The sequence below is a fragment of the Oncorhynchus nerka genome, linkage group LG16 (genome assembly GCF_034236695.1).
Source record: "Oncorhynchus nerka isolate Pitt River linkage group LG16, Oner_Uvic_2.0, whole genome shotgun sequence".
Lineage (NCBI taxonomy): Eukaryota > Metazoa > Chordata > Actinopteri > Salmoniformes > Salmonidae > Oncorhynchus > Oncorhynchus nerka.
Window position 1 is genome coordinate 33224904 of NC_088411.1, and position 16043 is coordinate 33240946.

General features: G+C 41.0%; 1 protein-coding gene across 2 annotated transcripts in view; it reads left to right on the top strand.

Moving 5' to 3' along the window:
* The window catches only part of LOC115144499 (KH domain-containing, RNA-binding, signal transduction-associated protein 2-like), a 154332-nt gene that overhangs the window by 21361 nt on the left and 116928 nt on the right, over positions 1-16043 (top strand). For both annotated transcript variants that reach the window (XM_065002622.1, XM_065002623.1), the window contains exon 2: positions 2722-2849. In XM_065002622.1, the coding sequence (XP_064858694.1) occupies positions 2722-2849 (128 nt within the window). The remainder of the gene's footprint in view (positions 1-2721; positions 2850-16043) is intronic.

The window sequence follows — 16043 nt, forward strand, 5'->3', positions numbered from 1 at the left end:
GCATTCTGATTTCACTTAGCAGTGGGTTGCTACATTCAAATCACTATTCTCCCTGTTCAAGGCTTTTCAACTAGGCCTCTGTACGTGTGTGCAAGTGGAGAGGAGGGGATTTTAAAAAAATATTTAAGAAATCTGGATACCTGAGCACAATTTCATTTTTGTGGAAAGGATCCTATGTGAGTCCCTGGCACAATAAAACTTTCACAGTGTTTAGAAATAATGCTATGGACAAGTCTCACTCCAAAGTAGGAAAGATCTCTAAACCCTATTCAGTTTGATACCCAAAGGCAGTTTATAATTGTGGTGTTTGCTGGAGCCTCAACACTCCTTCAACTTGACAGTAGCTTCACTGAATCAAATTCACAACATCATTATTAAGTGGCGTTTTCAAAGCGGCACTCACTGGAAGTGTCTCATTTTGAGTTCAGTTTAGCTCCTTTATGTGAGACTCAGTTGAAAGGAATGAGATTATGGGAACAAGAGAGCACCGGCAGTGTGTTCCAATCCAAAGAATCTCAAAGGGATTCTGTCATGTTTGAAAGAACTATGCAGTTCAATCTGCTGAAAACCTCCCTGAATCAACCAAGTTACTGGGACTTTTCTGTCAGTCTGGGAAACTCACTATCTGCAATGTCGGATAAATGCGTTCAAGTAAATTCTAAGTATTACCTACTTTAAATCCACCCTGAATCCAGCCCTTGGTATCTAGATGTAAAGCAACATCAGTATTTTTCAGAGGGCATTGATGACTGTAAAGGATCAAGGACTGAGGCAAAATGTAAGGATCATTAAGCCAAGATGTTTAATATGCAGGAAAGACATCAAGGAAACCAACTTCCTTGGGACCAGTAGCTGGAAACCATAATGAGTTGATTACTTTACAGCCAGACTCTTGAAATTCCATGTGGTTCCTTCTTCACACAGGGAACTGCATAGCCTGAACTAGCGCCAACATTCCAGACTTTGTAAGCTTAACTTGGATGTCTCTATGGAGACACAATGTACAACTTTCCCCAAAATACTGTTACGCTCGCTAACAGTTAGGCGCAATTCAATCAAACTTGTTTTGGAACGTGTATGCAGTGCTGTGCCCCATAGTCAAACATAATTACAGTTTGAGAACACAACTAGACACAGGTACTTCTACTTTGTGTGTGTGCTGTGGGCACAGGTAGATTGTGAACATTGGTACGGCATAGCATGAGAGAGGCATTGACTGAATTCACCCCACATGGTCATGCAGTACGTGCACCAGTATGTTTGGGGTTTTAGGCAGGGTTTCTGTACAGCACTTTGAGATATCAGCTGATGTACGAAGGGCTATATAAATACATTTGATTTGATTTGATTTGATTTATTCCTCTCATGAACATTGTTGTACCCTTACAAGCTGGTAGCCTAGTGGTTAAGTGCACTAGACAAGTAATCAAAAAGTTGCTGGTTTGAATCCCAGAGCTGACTAGTTGAAAGAAATCTGTCACTGTTCCCTTTAACAAGGCACTTAAGCCTAATTGCTCCTGTAAGTCACTCTGGGTAAGAGTCTGCTAAATGACTAAGCAATAGGCTATTTTATATTGCTTTCACTATTCATTCTTACATGGATATCATAACTATCATCCTACACAGAGGCTTAAGGCCTGAATGGAATGTAGAATGGGAGCAGCTTTCTGTTGGAGAATTCCTGGAGTTCATTGAAAAGGAACAAAGCCTTTCAGGTTTGTCTGTAACTGAGACAAAAGCAGCAACACATATACAACCAGCCAACAGCCTCCTGCTGTGAAGCTCTGCCAACAGAATGCACTTTACCCTCATCCTACTCACAGCTTTGTTTGTCATAATGGTGTATAAATAGATGGAGCTGAATTGCTCTAAATCAGAACTGTTGAGGAGGAAAGGAGGGGGAGGGGGCTCTCTCTCCAAGTGAGAGATCACCTCCACCCCCTGCTGCCTGTCTTCCTATCTCTACCATGCCCAGGTCTCTCTAGTATTGTTCTACAAGAGTGGTGCAGGTTCATAATTCTTAATTCTGCAGAGCATTCATTTGCCAGTGACAGAGGGGGATCCCCAGAGAGGACAGGTGACAGCTTCATTTCCAGCTCCTTAATGTTTCCTGGCTGTATGCCTTTCAGTCAACTCTCCCAAGTGCTATAAAATGTATCAATCAACAAATATCATTGTTCGGCACAATGGTTCTCCAACTCATGACTGTTTCGTATGCTTAACCTGACAGCTCATGTCAACTACTCCGGTCATTATAAATAACTTTGATGATGAGCAAGTTATGCTTAGGGACTGAATTATCCTGGTTACGCTGTAACAGACCTGGGTTCATATCTTTTTACAAATACATTAACTGCACTAGATTAAGCCTGCCTGGCACACTACTTACCTGGAACACTATTGAGCTTGCCTGGCACACTAAAGGTGCTATCTAAAACCCTTAGAAGAACCCTTTTTGGTTCCAGGTAGAACCCATTTGGTTTACATGTAGAATCTTTTCCACAGAGAGTTGGAACCCAAAAGGGTTCTCCTATGGGGAGAGATGAAAAACAATTGTTTCTAAGAGTGTAGAAACAATTAAACTGTACAATAAGAAAACAAATAAGCTAGCATATGAAACCGGATCTTCTCTGTCAATGACAAGAATATTGAGGAACATTTCTGTGGAAGTTCTGTTTGCATATCTAATAATTTATTCTTGAATACCTTTTCCCCCTACAGAAATTGAAAAGTATGAGGGGGATGAGTTGAGAAAAGACGGTGACGTCAAGAAATACCTTGATGTCATCAGTAACAAAAACATCAAGCTCTCGGAAAGAGTACTCATCCCAGTTCAACAGTACCCAAAGGTAAGACAACCACACCTGCACTGTTGTGTTTGATCTATTGATTTATTCATCCAATTAAAACAACAGCCAACAAAGAAGGAATACCAATGCTTTAAAGAAACACCAAATGCATATTTGTTAGAAACTCTATACAACGTCAACATGGGGTCTTGGCAGTGGAAAGACAGATGGAATTGGGACCATATTGGCCATCTTGAGGGCTAAGAATAAATAATTACTGATGCCATGTTGTGGTCCCTACATCTGTGCATCTGGCTGTGCTGTGGGATTGACTGGCCAGTGTGTGTGTGTGTGTGTGTGTGTGTGTGTGTGTGTGTGTGTGTGTGTGTGTGCGTGTGCGTGCGCGCGTGCGCGCGTGCGTGCGTTGATGATCACATTGCAGTCTTCTGTCAGGAGGAGTGGGACAGTGTGGGGAAAGCTCCAGGGTCTGATCCACTGTGTCTAGCCGCAGATGGTGGGTGTGTTAGGCACAGCGAGAGGAGCATATGATTGTAGCTGACTCATATGGGATCAGGGTGGGTCCTGCCTGCTTCCCTCCTCTCTGTCTCTGTGCTAGAAAATAGAGCTCACTGACTGGGAGACATGCTGAGGCTATTCATTCATGAGTCATCATCATGTTTGTTTGTCGTTTATTGTGTGCTCACCCACAGTCATCATTAGTATGCCGCTGAAAGGCATCTCTTCAGAGATAATGTTGAGAATTGATGTATCTGAGTCAGGGCCGGCTCTAGCCTTTTGGGAGCCCTAAGCGAAATTTGGCTGTGGGGCCCCCACACCAAGCAGGCAAAATACATGTGTGCACCCCTTTTGACTGAAAATGCATGTTTTAAAGTACCTTTCCTACAATTCTACACATTTTGCCATGCTTGGTGTGGGAAAATGTTGCAATTTTAAAGCAAGTTTTCTGACCGCCTATGTCGCTTATGGGCTTATGCCCTGATTAGAGTTATGGTTAAAATCCCTTGACATGCATTTATTGTGTATTCAGCTGTACATTTATTGGGAATGTCTGTGCTATGGTCTTTCAGAAACACTCAACCCTTAGTGTTGATTGGGAAACAAAGTAGAAGGAAAGTCAAACCCTGAAAATTGTGATGGCAGTCTGAAGTAAATTTGGATTTTGTTTTTGTGTTTTGTTTTTGTTTGGCAGAGGATAAACCAACTATTTAAAAAATTAAATCTTTGTTCTGATGTGCCACTTTGAGTCTCTGACAAAGAGAAATCATTGTAGTTACAAAGCGCCATGATGTTTAAAACATTACAATCCCATTACAATCAGCTCACTGGAATTTTTTGAAATAAGGCCATACAGATGTAGGATCTTAATTCGTTCACTCTTTTGTTGCTGACTTGTAGTGTATTTGAGTTTTAAAAAGGCTTCTAAAGTTTGTCATTTTCACTTTTTAATGTCAGACTTGATTTGCCCTAATTATTATGATATAATAATTCACATTTCATGTTGCTGCAGGATTATTTTAAAATTGACCCAAATTAAGATCCTACATGTGTATTATTTTGTGAAATTCATAGATTGGTATCATGGCAACTGTACATGCTGCACAATATTAATATTCTAGCTTTTTTTATTTGTCCTTTGTTTAACTACACAAGTCAGTTAAGAACAAATTCAATGATGGCCTACACCAGCCAAACCCGGACGACGCTGAGCCAATTGTGCACCGCCCTACGGGACACCCAATCACAGCCGTTTGTAATACAGCCCGGATTTGAACCAGGGTGTCTATAGTGACACCTCAAGAACTGAGATGCAGTGCCTTAGACTACTGTGCCTCTCAGGAGCCCTTACATCAGCGTACATCCGCTCACATCAATGCACTCTCTACAGATACAAAGCAGTACATTTTGTACAGTTGAAAATAGTAAGTATTATAGGTAAGCAGTTTACTGACCTTGATACATGCTTTTATGCTACTCTGTCAATATAGAATGAAGGAAGAGGTGATCAATGGTCACAGATTGGAAATATAATTGACACTATGAAACATTTTGACCATATCTTTGAAGGACACCAAGACCAAACACCTTTCCTTTCATACTTTTCTTTGTCTGCCGCCTGTGACCTCTGACTAAGGGGCCCTCATTCTACCAACTTCTGGGAACTACTGTAGCTGCTGGCAACCAAGATCTTAACTGACTGAAATGAGATTGAGAGTTTGCATTGTGGGTTATCATTCTGTTGCATGTCTTGAAGGTAACTGTACTGAGAATTTTAAATGTAACCTTTAATACTAGGCAAGTCAATGATTGATGTTTGCAAGACTTTTCCCTACATTGAACGAAGTCTGCATGGTGATTAAGGAGGAATAAATTACATCTTGTCCTTTATCATGTTGTATTTATCAAATGATAACAAAAAAAAAGCTAAATTGTATTTCAACCCATTTGAGTTATCACAAGTCATTGAGAGATCTGTTGTCCCTTAGGGCACCTAGGCCCAGTTTTTCAAAAGTTATTTATCTGGATTTCGCCTATCGGATAGGGATCAGTGGCGGTCAGAACCGTTTAGATGAGGGAGGACAATTTTTTGTTTTCATGAGCATGGCCTTATTTCTATTTCTATTGCAGAATATTGGATGACTGTCATTCATATTCCATTCACCCAGTTCAATGTAACAGTCAGAGGTTTAGGCTTCATGATACTCAAATGTTCCCTATAAATGTCCCCTATACCCATCATGAGGTTGCTACAACCTAGCCTACCAGTTGAAGGTTACAACATAGGTGTACAAGGTCAAGAGAAACATTTGAGGTGACAGACAGTGACACATGGACAGACAGTGACACATTCAATACCACCTTACACATTCTTTCCTGCATCTAGCTGATCTAGGACGTGAGGCCTGATCACCGACAACGATGAGACAGCCTATAGGGAGGAGGTCAGAGACCTGGCAGTGTGGTGCCAGGACAACAACCTCTCCCTCAACGTGAGATAGACAAAGGAGCTGATCACGGACTACAGGAAAAGGAGGGCCGAACACGCCCCCATTCACATCGACGGGGCTGTAGTTCAGTGGGTCAAAAGTTCCCCGGTGTCCACATCACCAACAAACTATTATGGTCCAAACACACTGTGAAGAGGGTACGACAATGCCTATTCGCCCTCAGGAGACTGCAAAGATTTGGCATGGGTCCCCAGATGCTCAAAAAGTTCTACAGCTACACCATCGAGAGCATCCTGGCCGGTTGCATCACCGCCTGGTATGGTAACTGTTTGGCTTCCGACCATAAGACGCTACAGAGGGTAGTGCGTATGGCCCAATACATCACTGCGGCCAAGCTTCCTGCCACCAAAGACCTATATAGGAATCGGTGTCAGAGAAAGGCCTAAAAAATGGTCAAAGACTCCAGTCACACAAGTCGTTGACTGTTCTCTCTGCTACTGGATGGCAAGCTGTACCGGAGCACCAAATATAGGTCCATAAGGCTCCTTAACAGGATCTACCCCCTAACTAACCTTGCCTAACCTGTACTCCTGCACATTGACTCAGTACCGGTGCCCCTTGTATATAGCATTGTTATTGTTCATTTTTTTTGTTTGTTTATTTATTTAGTCAATATTTTCTTAACTCTATTTCTTGAACTACATTGTTCCGATAATGTAATATCTGTGTTTTATTTATAAAATATTATCCATTTTGTAGAACATAATTATTTTGCGTGATGATTTGGACCTTTCAATAATTATTCTATTGTTTGAAAGTTTATAGTCACTATTCAACAGTTTGATACACATTTCAATGATAACATATTATGAAATTCAATAACAGCTATTGAAAATATTATCTTACAATAAATCTTACAATCAAAGTTTCACATTCAACCTTTTAGTGTGAAAAAAAATGTATCACCTGAACATGTTTTATAATATTTCAAAACATTCATTTGAAAATCCAAAGATCATCATCAATATAAACGACAACACTAACCATTGTGAATTTACAAAAAATGTAAACTAAAAGGCACAAAGTGTGCATGTGTGTGATGCTGTCTTAGTCCATGCATTTGTTTCAAACCACAAGCATGTGACTGTGCTCTTTGCAGATGGGTGTGTTGCACTGAGAACACCACCAGCTGACTTTTCTATCCTTTGCACTTGGGCAGAGCTGGCACCTCTTCCTTTTCTGGACCTGGCTGCTCTGAGTGGTGGTGGCATGGCTCTCTTTCATCACCCCACATCTTTCCATTGTCTCAGTTCTTCTGTGGAGATGGGAGAATGTTCCAGAAGGACAACCATCTCTGCTGCACTCTAACAATCAGGCATTTATGGTAGAGTGGCCAGACGGAAGCCACTTCTCAGTAAAAGGCACGACAACCCGCTTGGAGTTTGCCAAAAGGCACCTAAATGACTGTCAGACCACAAGAAACAAGATTCTCTGATCTGATGAAACCAAGATTGAACTCTTTGGACGGAATGCCAAGCGTCACGTCTGGAGGAAAGCTGCTCATCCACTGTGACACAGTCGCTGGGGATGAACCTTCCTCTACAGTTTGCTAGGAAAAGGTCCCACATATACCAGAAGGCTTCCAGGTGACCTGTTGCCTCTCTGAACACTCTGGTCCTCTTGTCATCAAGCCTCAGGTAGCGACGGATATCCTCATATCTTCCGACCAACATGGTGGCCTTATACATTGGATTCTGCAGTGGATCCAAAAATATCTCCCGTGTGGAGACTTGTTGTCACCATATTAGCTAAAGTAACGCCATAGTCAACATAGGTAATAGAACTAACACGTTAGTAAACCCACTACAATCATGCAGTAACTTTACAGTGTAGAGTCAGTAAGCAGTTAAGCAGTTTAGTACTTACACACGTGGGCCACGGCGGCAATACATTAATAAAAACAAAATCTTACCTTGACTTGGAAGAGTTCCAGTGTTGTGTTGGATAGTCATAGCCAGCTAGCTAGCATAGCATCAATCTGTTTGAGCAGGATGTTTGAGTAGGCTAAACTAGCTAGCATAGCATCCCTCTGTTTGAGCAGGGTGTTTGAGTAGGCTAAACTAGCTAGCATAGCATCCCTCTGTTTGAGCAGGGTGTTTGAGTAGGCTAAACTAGCTAGCATAGCATCCCTCTGTTTGAGCAGGGTGTTTGAGTAGGCTAAACTAGCTAGCATAGCATCCCTCTGTTTGAGCAGGATGTTTGAGTAGGCTAAACTAGCTAGCATAGCATCCCTCTGTTTGAGCAGGGTGATTGAGTAGGCTAAACTAGCTAGCATAGCATCCCTCTGTTTGAGCAGGGTGTTTGAGTAGGCTAAACTAGCTAGCATAGCATCCCTCTGTTTGAGCAGGGTGATTGAGTAGGCTAAACTAGCTAGCATAGCATCCCTCTGTTTGAGCAGGGTGTTTGAGTAGGCTAAACTAGCTAGCATAGCATCCCTCTGTTTGAGCAGGATGTTTGAGTAGGCTAAACTAGCTAGCATAGCATCCCTCTGTTTGAGCAGGGTGTTTGAGTAGGCTAAACTAGCTACCATAGCATCCCTCTGTTTGAGCAGGATGTTTGAGTAGGCTAAACTAGCTAGCATAGCATCCCTCTGTTTGAGCAGGGTGTTTGAGTAGGCTAAACTAGCTGGCATAGCATCCCTCTGTTTGAGCAGGATGTTTGAGTAGGCTAAACTAGCTAGCTGCATTTGCTAGCTATGTAAGTGAAACTGAAAGTGAAAAACATTACGAAATCTCTCTTTCTCTCTATTTCTCTCTTGCTTCGCCGTCATTTTATTTTGTTCAAAACTGTTGTCTTCCTCTCTCTTTGAGTCAGCTACTCACCCCATGTTATGCACTGCAGTGCTAGCTAGCTGTAGCTGATGTTGCAAGAGCTCTGTTAGGTTGGAGGACGTCCTCCGGAAACTTGTCATTATTTCTTTTTAAGTCTATTGAAGGGGGTGAGAAGCATGGTTTTGTATTGAAGTCAGTGTTCCTTAGAGGGAGACGGAAGTTAGCTGTCCTCCAGCTACACCATGGTGCTACCCTACAGAGTGCTGTTGAGGCTACTGTAGACCTTCATTTCAAAATAGTGTGTTTTAATCAATTATTTGGTCAAATGTGATTACATTTAGTATAGTTTTATCGAAAAAGGATAACTTTAAAATCCGTAAAGATAACTCTTGAAAAACTAGGCCCAGGTGATTTATGTTAAATTATGCTGACTAACTGGAGCCAAAAATGATATTCCAAAACCAGTGCCTCAATAATGTCAAAACCACATAGTGTATCTCATTTAATATTGTAACACTTTCTGGGCCTGTCTGGGATAGATAGTAGTAGTGTTAGCATCTGGCTCATCTGTATTAGACACGGTGTCCTGCTATCCAAATCACTGGACCAGCTATTCAATTACCACACAGTTCACCTCTCTAATAGGGGAAACATTTATCAGTCTAAAGAATGGGAATATCATAAAACACTCACTGAAGGAAAAGAGGAGCTGTTGATAGTCTTGACAATTAAAACTGCTGTTGAAATATATTGACATTTTTGGTTTAGGTTCTGAATAACTTGAAAACATGCAGGGTCTAAATGAATCTGTTCAATCAGATCTGTGGAGTTGACAGGGCAGCTCACTAGGAGAGCTGTGTACTATCTTCACAGGGCAGCTCACTAGGAGAGCTGTGTACTATCTTCACAGGGCAGCTCACTAGGAGAGCTGTGTACTATCTTCACAGGGCAACTCACTAGGAGAGCTGTGTACTATCTTCACTAGGAGAGCTGTGTACTATCTTCACAGGGCAGCTCACTAGGAAAGCTGTGTACTGTGTACTATCTTCACAGGGCGGCTCACTAGGAGAGCTGTGTACTATCTTCACAGGGCAGCTCACTAGGAGAGCTGTGTACTATCTTCATAGGGCAGCTCACTAGGAGAGCTGTGTACTATCTTCACAGGGCAGCTCACTAGGAGAGCTGTGTACTGTGTACTATCTTCACAGGGCAGCTCACTAGGAGAGCTGTGTACTATCTTCACAGGGCAGCTCACTAGGAGAGCTGTGTACTGTGTACTATCTTCACAGGGCAGCTCACTAGGAGAGCTGTGTACTGTGTACTATCTTCACAGGGCGGCTCACTAGGAGAGCTGTGTACTATCTTCACAGGGCAGCTCACTAGGAGAGCTGTGTACTATCTTCACAGGGCAGCTCACTAGGAGAGCTGTGTACTATCTTCACAGGGCAGCTCACTAGGAGAGCTGTGTACTATCTTCACAGGGCAGCTCACTAGGAGAGCTGTGTACTATCTTGACAGGGTGGCTCCTGCAGAGAAGAGGTAACACTGTAGGACTGACCTGGCTCAGTGCTGCTGCTGGGGTCATGCCCTCTTCTAAATAATTGGTGCCGCGAGACAGACAGGTGATGAGGTGAAGAGGGGGAGGGCGAGACCCAGAGACAGCCAAGTGACCATCAAACACACACACACACACACGCACACATGCAAGCATGCAAGAACACACACACATGCAGGCACGCATACACACACGCTAAGGTGTATTTTTGCTGCATCGTAAGTGTCAACTTTTGACCCACTCAACAGCTGCTGGTTAATATTGTCCCTTCTTGCTTCCATCCTTGTGATAGTGCTTGAGTATTCCTTTGAACGCTTTAAGGAGAGGCTTGACTGCAAATACTGTTATTAAAGAGCATTATTGGTGATCTATTTAAACATAATGCGTATATAGTAGATGTTAAGGGGCCTTTTTAGAAAGTAATTGGTCAATGTATACAACATATGAATGGCCTTTTACACCATGGGTTGATTTGCTTGTTGTGAAACCTTACAGTAACACAGTCATTAAAAAAAATATATTTCACCTTTATTTAACCAGGTAGACTAGTTGAGAACAAGTTCTCATTTACAACTGTAACCTGGCCAAGATAAAGTCATGACGTAGTATAGATGCAGTGTTTCTAATCTTCGGGTTGACCATCTGTGAGAAAGTATATTTTGTCTTGCTCAGGATCTCCTCCTGTATTTAAACGAGTCTCAAATCTCTAAGAGCGGGAGCCGAGCTGCCCTGTCTCTCAGGAAGTGTAAAACAGAGCTGGCTTTGGAGCAGGCTCTCTCTGGTTCTGCAGTCGGGGACTCAGGCAGAGCTCCAGTTGCATGGAGCCACTTCCTTTGATGTCCTCATTAAAGTAGGTTGATTTTAATTTGTGCATTTGCATAAAGTAGTGCAGGCTGTTCCTGTTTGGGACCCCATCTGAGATGTGCCAAACTGATCAGCTCCCCCACAAAGTACTGTATTTCTGGACAGCTGTTTCCACTGAGACATCTTGACTAATTAAAGTAAAACAAGTCAGCTCTTTAGTTTTGTCCTTTCATTCATATTATATTACATAAAGGTGAAAAACACAGCTTTAACTTAATACTCTTCACAAGCCATATAATACTGTAGCTGTACAGAGGTAGGATCTTAATTTGACCTACATTGTCACAGAAACATTATCCTGCAGCAACAGAATTAGTCCATAATGTTGCTCAATCGGTTATTAGGCTATTACATTGCCAAAAGTAGACTACATGAAAAGTGCAATACTGTTCATTTAACAGTGTGTTAGTGTGGGTTTTCAGTGAATTCATGTAAATCACAAAGCTCATACGCATTTCCTGCAATAAAAGAGCGATCAAATTCAGATCCGACACATGTACATTGGAATCTCTGGAAAATAAGGTGGAGTCAGATAGGCAAGACATTGATGAGCTGTTCACTAAATACCAGACTGTCTCGAGTTACAGTAGAAAAGGAAATCCTTTTGAGAATTACAAGTATTCCAATCATCTTGGCCGATGGCCAATCCTGCAGCGGATTTACACTCAGAATGAGATAATACAGAATGAACTGCCTGTCCTTCCCTCACTCTAAAGTAATCTGAACAGAAGCCCAAAGGAGGAATACGAAAAGCCACTCAATACTATACAGTAGCACAATATCAAATTACTGCCTCCCATTCACCAACCACATTACAAGATCAGATGTGACTTCTTTGTTAACATCCCTCTTTAGCAGCAGCTAGTGTAAGGCTGCTATTGAATGGTTTTTACAGCAGTCTATTTTTCTAAGAATCCCCAAGAAGAATTTTAAGAATTTCTAAGAATGTTTGGTATGCCACTACCACTGGAAGAGATGGTCCCTGCTGACACAGGCTCCTAAGGCCTCAGAGGCCTTCAAGCAGAGATATAAGTCAAGGTGAAAGATTTCCCTTAGAGCAGAGATATATGCTTTCCCTTAGACTGAAACTGGGGCTGAGAAACGAATGGGGCGCACAAACAACTATCTAGTAATTTCAAGAGATAGGGTTTAATTGAAAACATTCATATTACGGTTGGAGATTTAAGAATGTGTAAGGGGCGTGGGGGAAAATCTATCAATCACTGGAGAAGTTCTTGAATATCTCAGTATTTTACCCAAATTGTTTTTATTGTATTGTGGTTATCTCAATCCAGGGAAATGAATCTCCTTTGTCACAGTCAGTCATCAGATTATCTGTGTGTGAGATAATGATCTATTTCACTTGCTTTGGCAATGTAAACATATGTTTCCCATGCCAATAAAGCCCATTGAATTGAATTGATTATGGGGAATCACATCTTATGAACGAATTGCCATACTGTTATCTGTGCCTTGATTGGTCGAGTGATCGAGTGCTATAGCGTCTGGACTATTTGAATTTATAAAGATTATTATGATACTGCAAGACCCCACCACAGATGGAATTTGAGAGAGATTTTAGAACATGTCATCTTTGGCAGTAGGGGTGGCATCAAAGATAACTGGGTGCCATCTATCACAATGGCTGCATGTAGAGATGCAGGCCAATTCTGATATTTTTTTCCACTAATTGGTCTTTTGAGCAATCACATCAGATCTTTTCACTGATCTGATAGGTAAAAATAACATTTTGTGAAAAAAATATCAGAATTGGGCAGCCTGTCTAAACGCAGCCATAGTTTCATCAGCTATGTCGTGTTGAAAGAATTGTTCAAACATTCCCCATGACTTATTTTGTTCTTGTTAGAATACATACCTGAAGGATACAGTAACATACAGTGCCTTCAGAAATGATTCACTCCTTTTTGACTTTTTACACATTTCCTTTTGTTACAGGCTGAATTGAGATTTTGTGTCACTGGCCTGCAAACAAAACCCCATAATGTCAAAGTGGAATTATGTTCTTAGACATGTTTACTGATTAATTAAAGATGAAAAGCTGAAATGTCTTGATTCAAAAAAGTGTTCAACCCCTTTGTTATGGAAAGCCTGAAGATGTTCAGGAGTAAAAATGTGCTTAACTAGTCACATAATAAGTTGCATGGACTCACTCTGTGTACAGTAATAGTGTTTAACATGATTTTTGAATGAAAGCCTCATATCTGTACTCCACACATACAATTATTTGTAACATCCCTCAGTTGAGCAGTGAATTTCAAACACAGATTCAACCACAAAGACCAAGGAGGTTTTCCAAAACCTCACAAAAAAGGGGACCTATTGGTATATGGGTAAAAATTAAACAGCAGACATTGAATATCCCTTTGAGCATGATGAATTTGTAGATTACACTTGATAAATCAATACAGCCAGTCACTACAATGATACAAGCGTCCTTCCTAACTAGGTTGCTGGAGAGGAAGGAAACTGCTCAGGGATTTCACCATGAGGCCAATGGTGACTTTAAAAGAAATAAAGAGTTTAATGGCTGTGATAGGAAAAAACTCAACAACATTGTAGTTACTCCACAATTCCAACATAAATGAGAGTGAAAAGAAGGATGCCAGTACAGAATACAAATATTCCAAAACATGCATCTTGTTTGCAATAAGGCACTAAAGTAAAACTGCAAAAAAATTGAAAATAAATTACATTTATGTCCTGAATAGAACGTGTTATGTTTGGGGAAAATCCAACACAGCAAATCACTGAGTACCACTTTTCATATTTTCAAGCATGGTGGTGGCTGCATCATGTTATGGGTATGCTTGTTGTTGGCAAGGAGTTGGGAGTTTGTTAGCATAAAAAGAAGTGGAATAGCGCTAAGCCCAGGCCAAATCCTAGAGGAAAACCTGGTTCAGTCCGCATTCCAACAGACACTGGGAGACAAATGCACCTCTCAGCAGGACAATAATCTAAAACACAAGGCCAAAAATACACTGGAATTGCTTACCAAGACAACATTGAATGTTCCGGAGTGGCCTAGTTACAGTTTTGACTTAAAGGGGCCTGAAAACCGATGGCAAGACTTGAAAATGTCTGTCTAGCAATGATCATCATCGAACTTGACAGAGCTTGAAGAATTTTAAAAAGAATAATGTACAAATATTGTACCATCCAGGTGTGTAAAGCTCTTAGGGACTTACATTTGTAAAACATGTTTTCACCTTGTCATTACGGGGTATTGTGTTTAGATGGGTGAGAAGAAAAAAAAGATTTAATCCATTTTGAATTCAGGCTGTAACACAAAATGTGGAATAAGTCAAGGGGTATGAATACTTTCTGAAGGTTATATATGTATTGAAAATACCATACAAATTATATCTAAGCCCAAGCAGAATAAATTACAGTCCCTATGGGGTACTGCATAGTAAGTGAGCACTGTGCATTACAAGGGGACTGATCACTTGATAGAAGAGTTGTCTAACAACAATGACTGTACTGCAGAAGAGTTGTGTAACAACAATGACTGTACTGCAGAAGAGTTGTCTGACATCAATTACTGTACTGCAGAAGAGTTGTCTAACAACAATGACTGTACTGCAGAAGAGTTGTCTAACAACAATTACTGTACTGCAGAAGAGTTGTCTAACAACAATGACTGTACTGCAGAAGAGTTGTCTAACAACAATGACTGTACTGCAGAAGAGTTGTCTGACATCAATGACTGTACTGCAGAAGAGTTGTCTGACATCAATTACTGTACTGCAGAAGAGTTGTCTGACATCAATTACTGTACTGCAGAAGAGTTGTCTGACATCAATGACTACTGCAGAAGAGTTGTCTGACATCAATGACTGTACTGCAGAAGAGTTGTCTGACATCAATGACTGTACTGCAGAAGAGTTGTCTAACAACAATTACTGTACTGCAGAAGAGTTGTCTAACAACAATTACTGTACTGCAGAAGAGTTGTCTAACAACAATGACTGTACAGAAGAGTTGTCAATTGACTGTACTGCAGAAGAGTTGTCTAACAACAATGACTGTACTGCAGAAGAGTTGACATCAATGACTGTACATCAAATGTACAGAAGAGTTGTCTAACAACAATTACTGCAGAAGAGTTGTCTGACATCAATGACTGTACTGCAGAAGAGTTGTCTGACATCAATTAATGCAGAAGAGTTGTCTGACATCAATTACTGTACTGCAGAAGAGTTGTCTACATCAATTAACAGAAGATGACATGTACTGTACTGCAGAAGAGTTGTCTGACATCAATGACTGTACTGCAGAAGAGTTGTCTGACATCAATTACTGTACAATGAGTTGTAACAACAATGACTGCAGAAGAGTTGTCTGACATCAATGACTGTACTGCAGAAGAGTTGTCTAACAACAATTACTGTACTGCAGAAGAGTTGTCTAACAACAATTACTGTACTGCAGAAGAGTTGTCTAACAACAATGACTGTACTGCAGAAGAGTTGTCTGACATCAATGACTGTACTGCAGAAGAGTTGTCTAACAACAATTACTGTACTGCAGAAGAGTTGTCTGACATCAATTACTGTACTGCAGAAGAGTTGTCTGACATCAATGTACTGTACAGAAGAGTTGTCTAACAACAATGCAGAAGAGTTGTCTGACATCAATTACTGTACTGCAGAAGAGTTGTCTAACAACAATTACTGACATCACTGCAGAAGAGCTGTCTGACATCAATGACTGTACTGTCTAACAACAATGACTGTAAGAAGAGTTGTCTGACATCATGATTATTGCAGAAGAGTTGTCTAACAACAATTACTGTACTGCAGAAGAGTTGTCTAACAACAATTACTGTACTGCAGAAGAGTTGTCTAACAACAATGACTGTACTGCAGAAGAGTTGTCTGACATCAATGACTGTACTGCCGACGAGTTGTCTGACATCAATTACTGTACTGCAGAAGAGTTGTCTGACATCAATTACTGTACTGCAGAAGAGTTGTCTGACATCAATTACTGTACTGTAGAAGAGACATCAATTAAG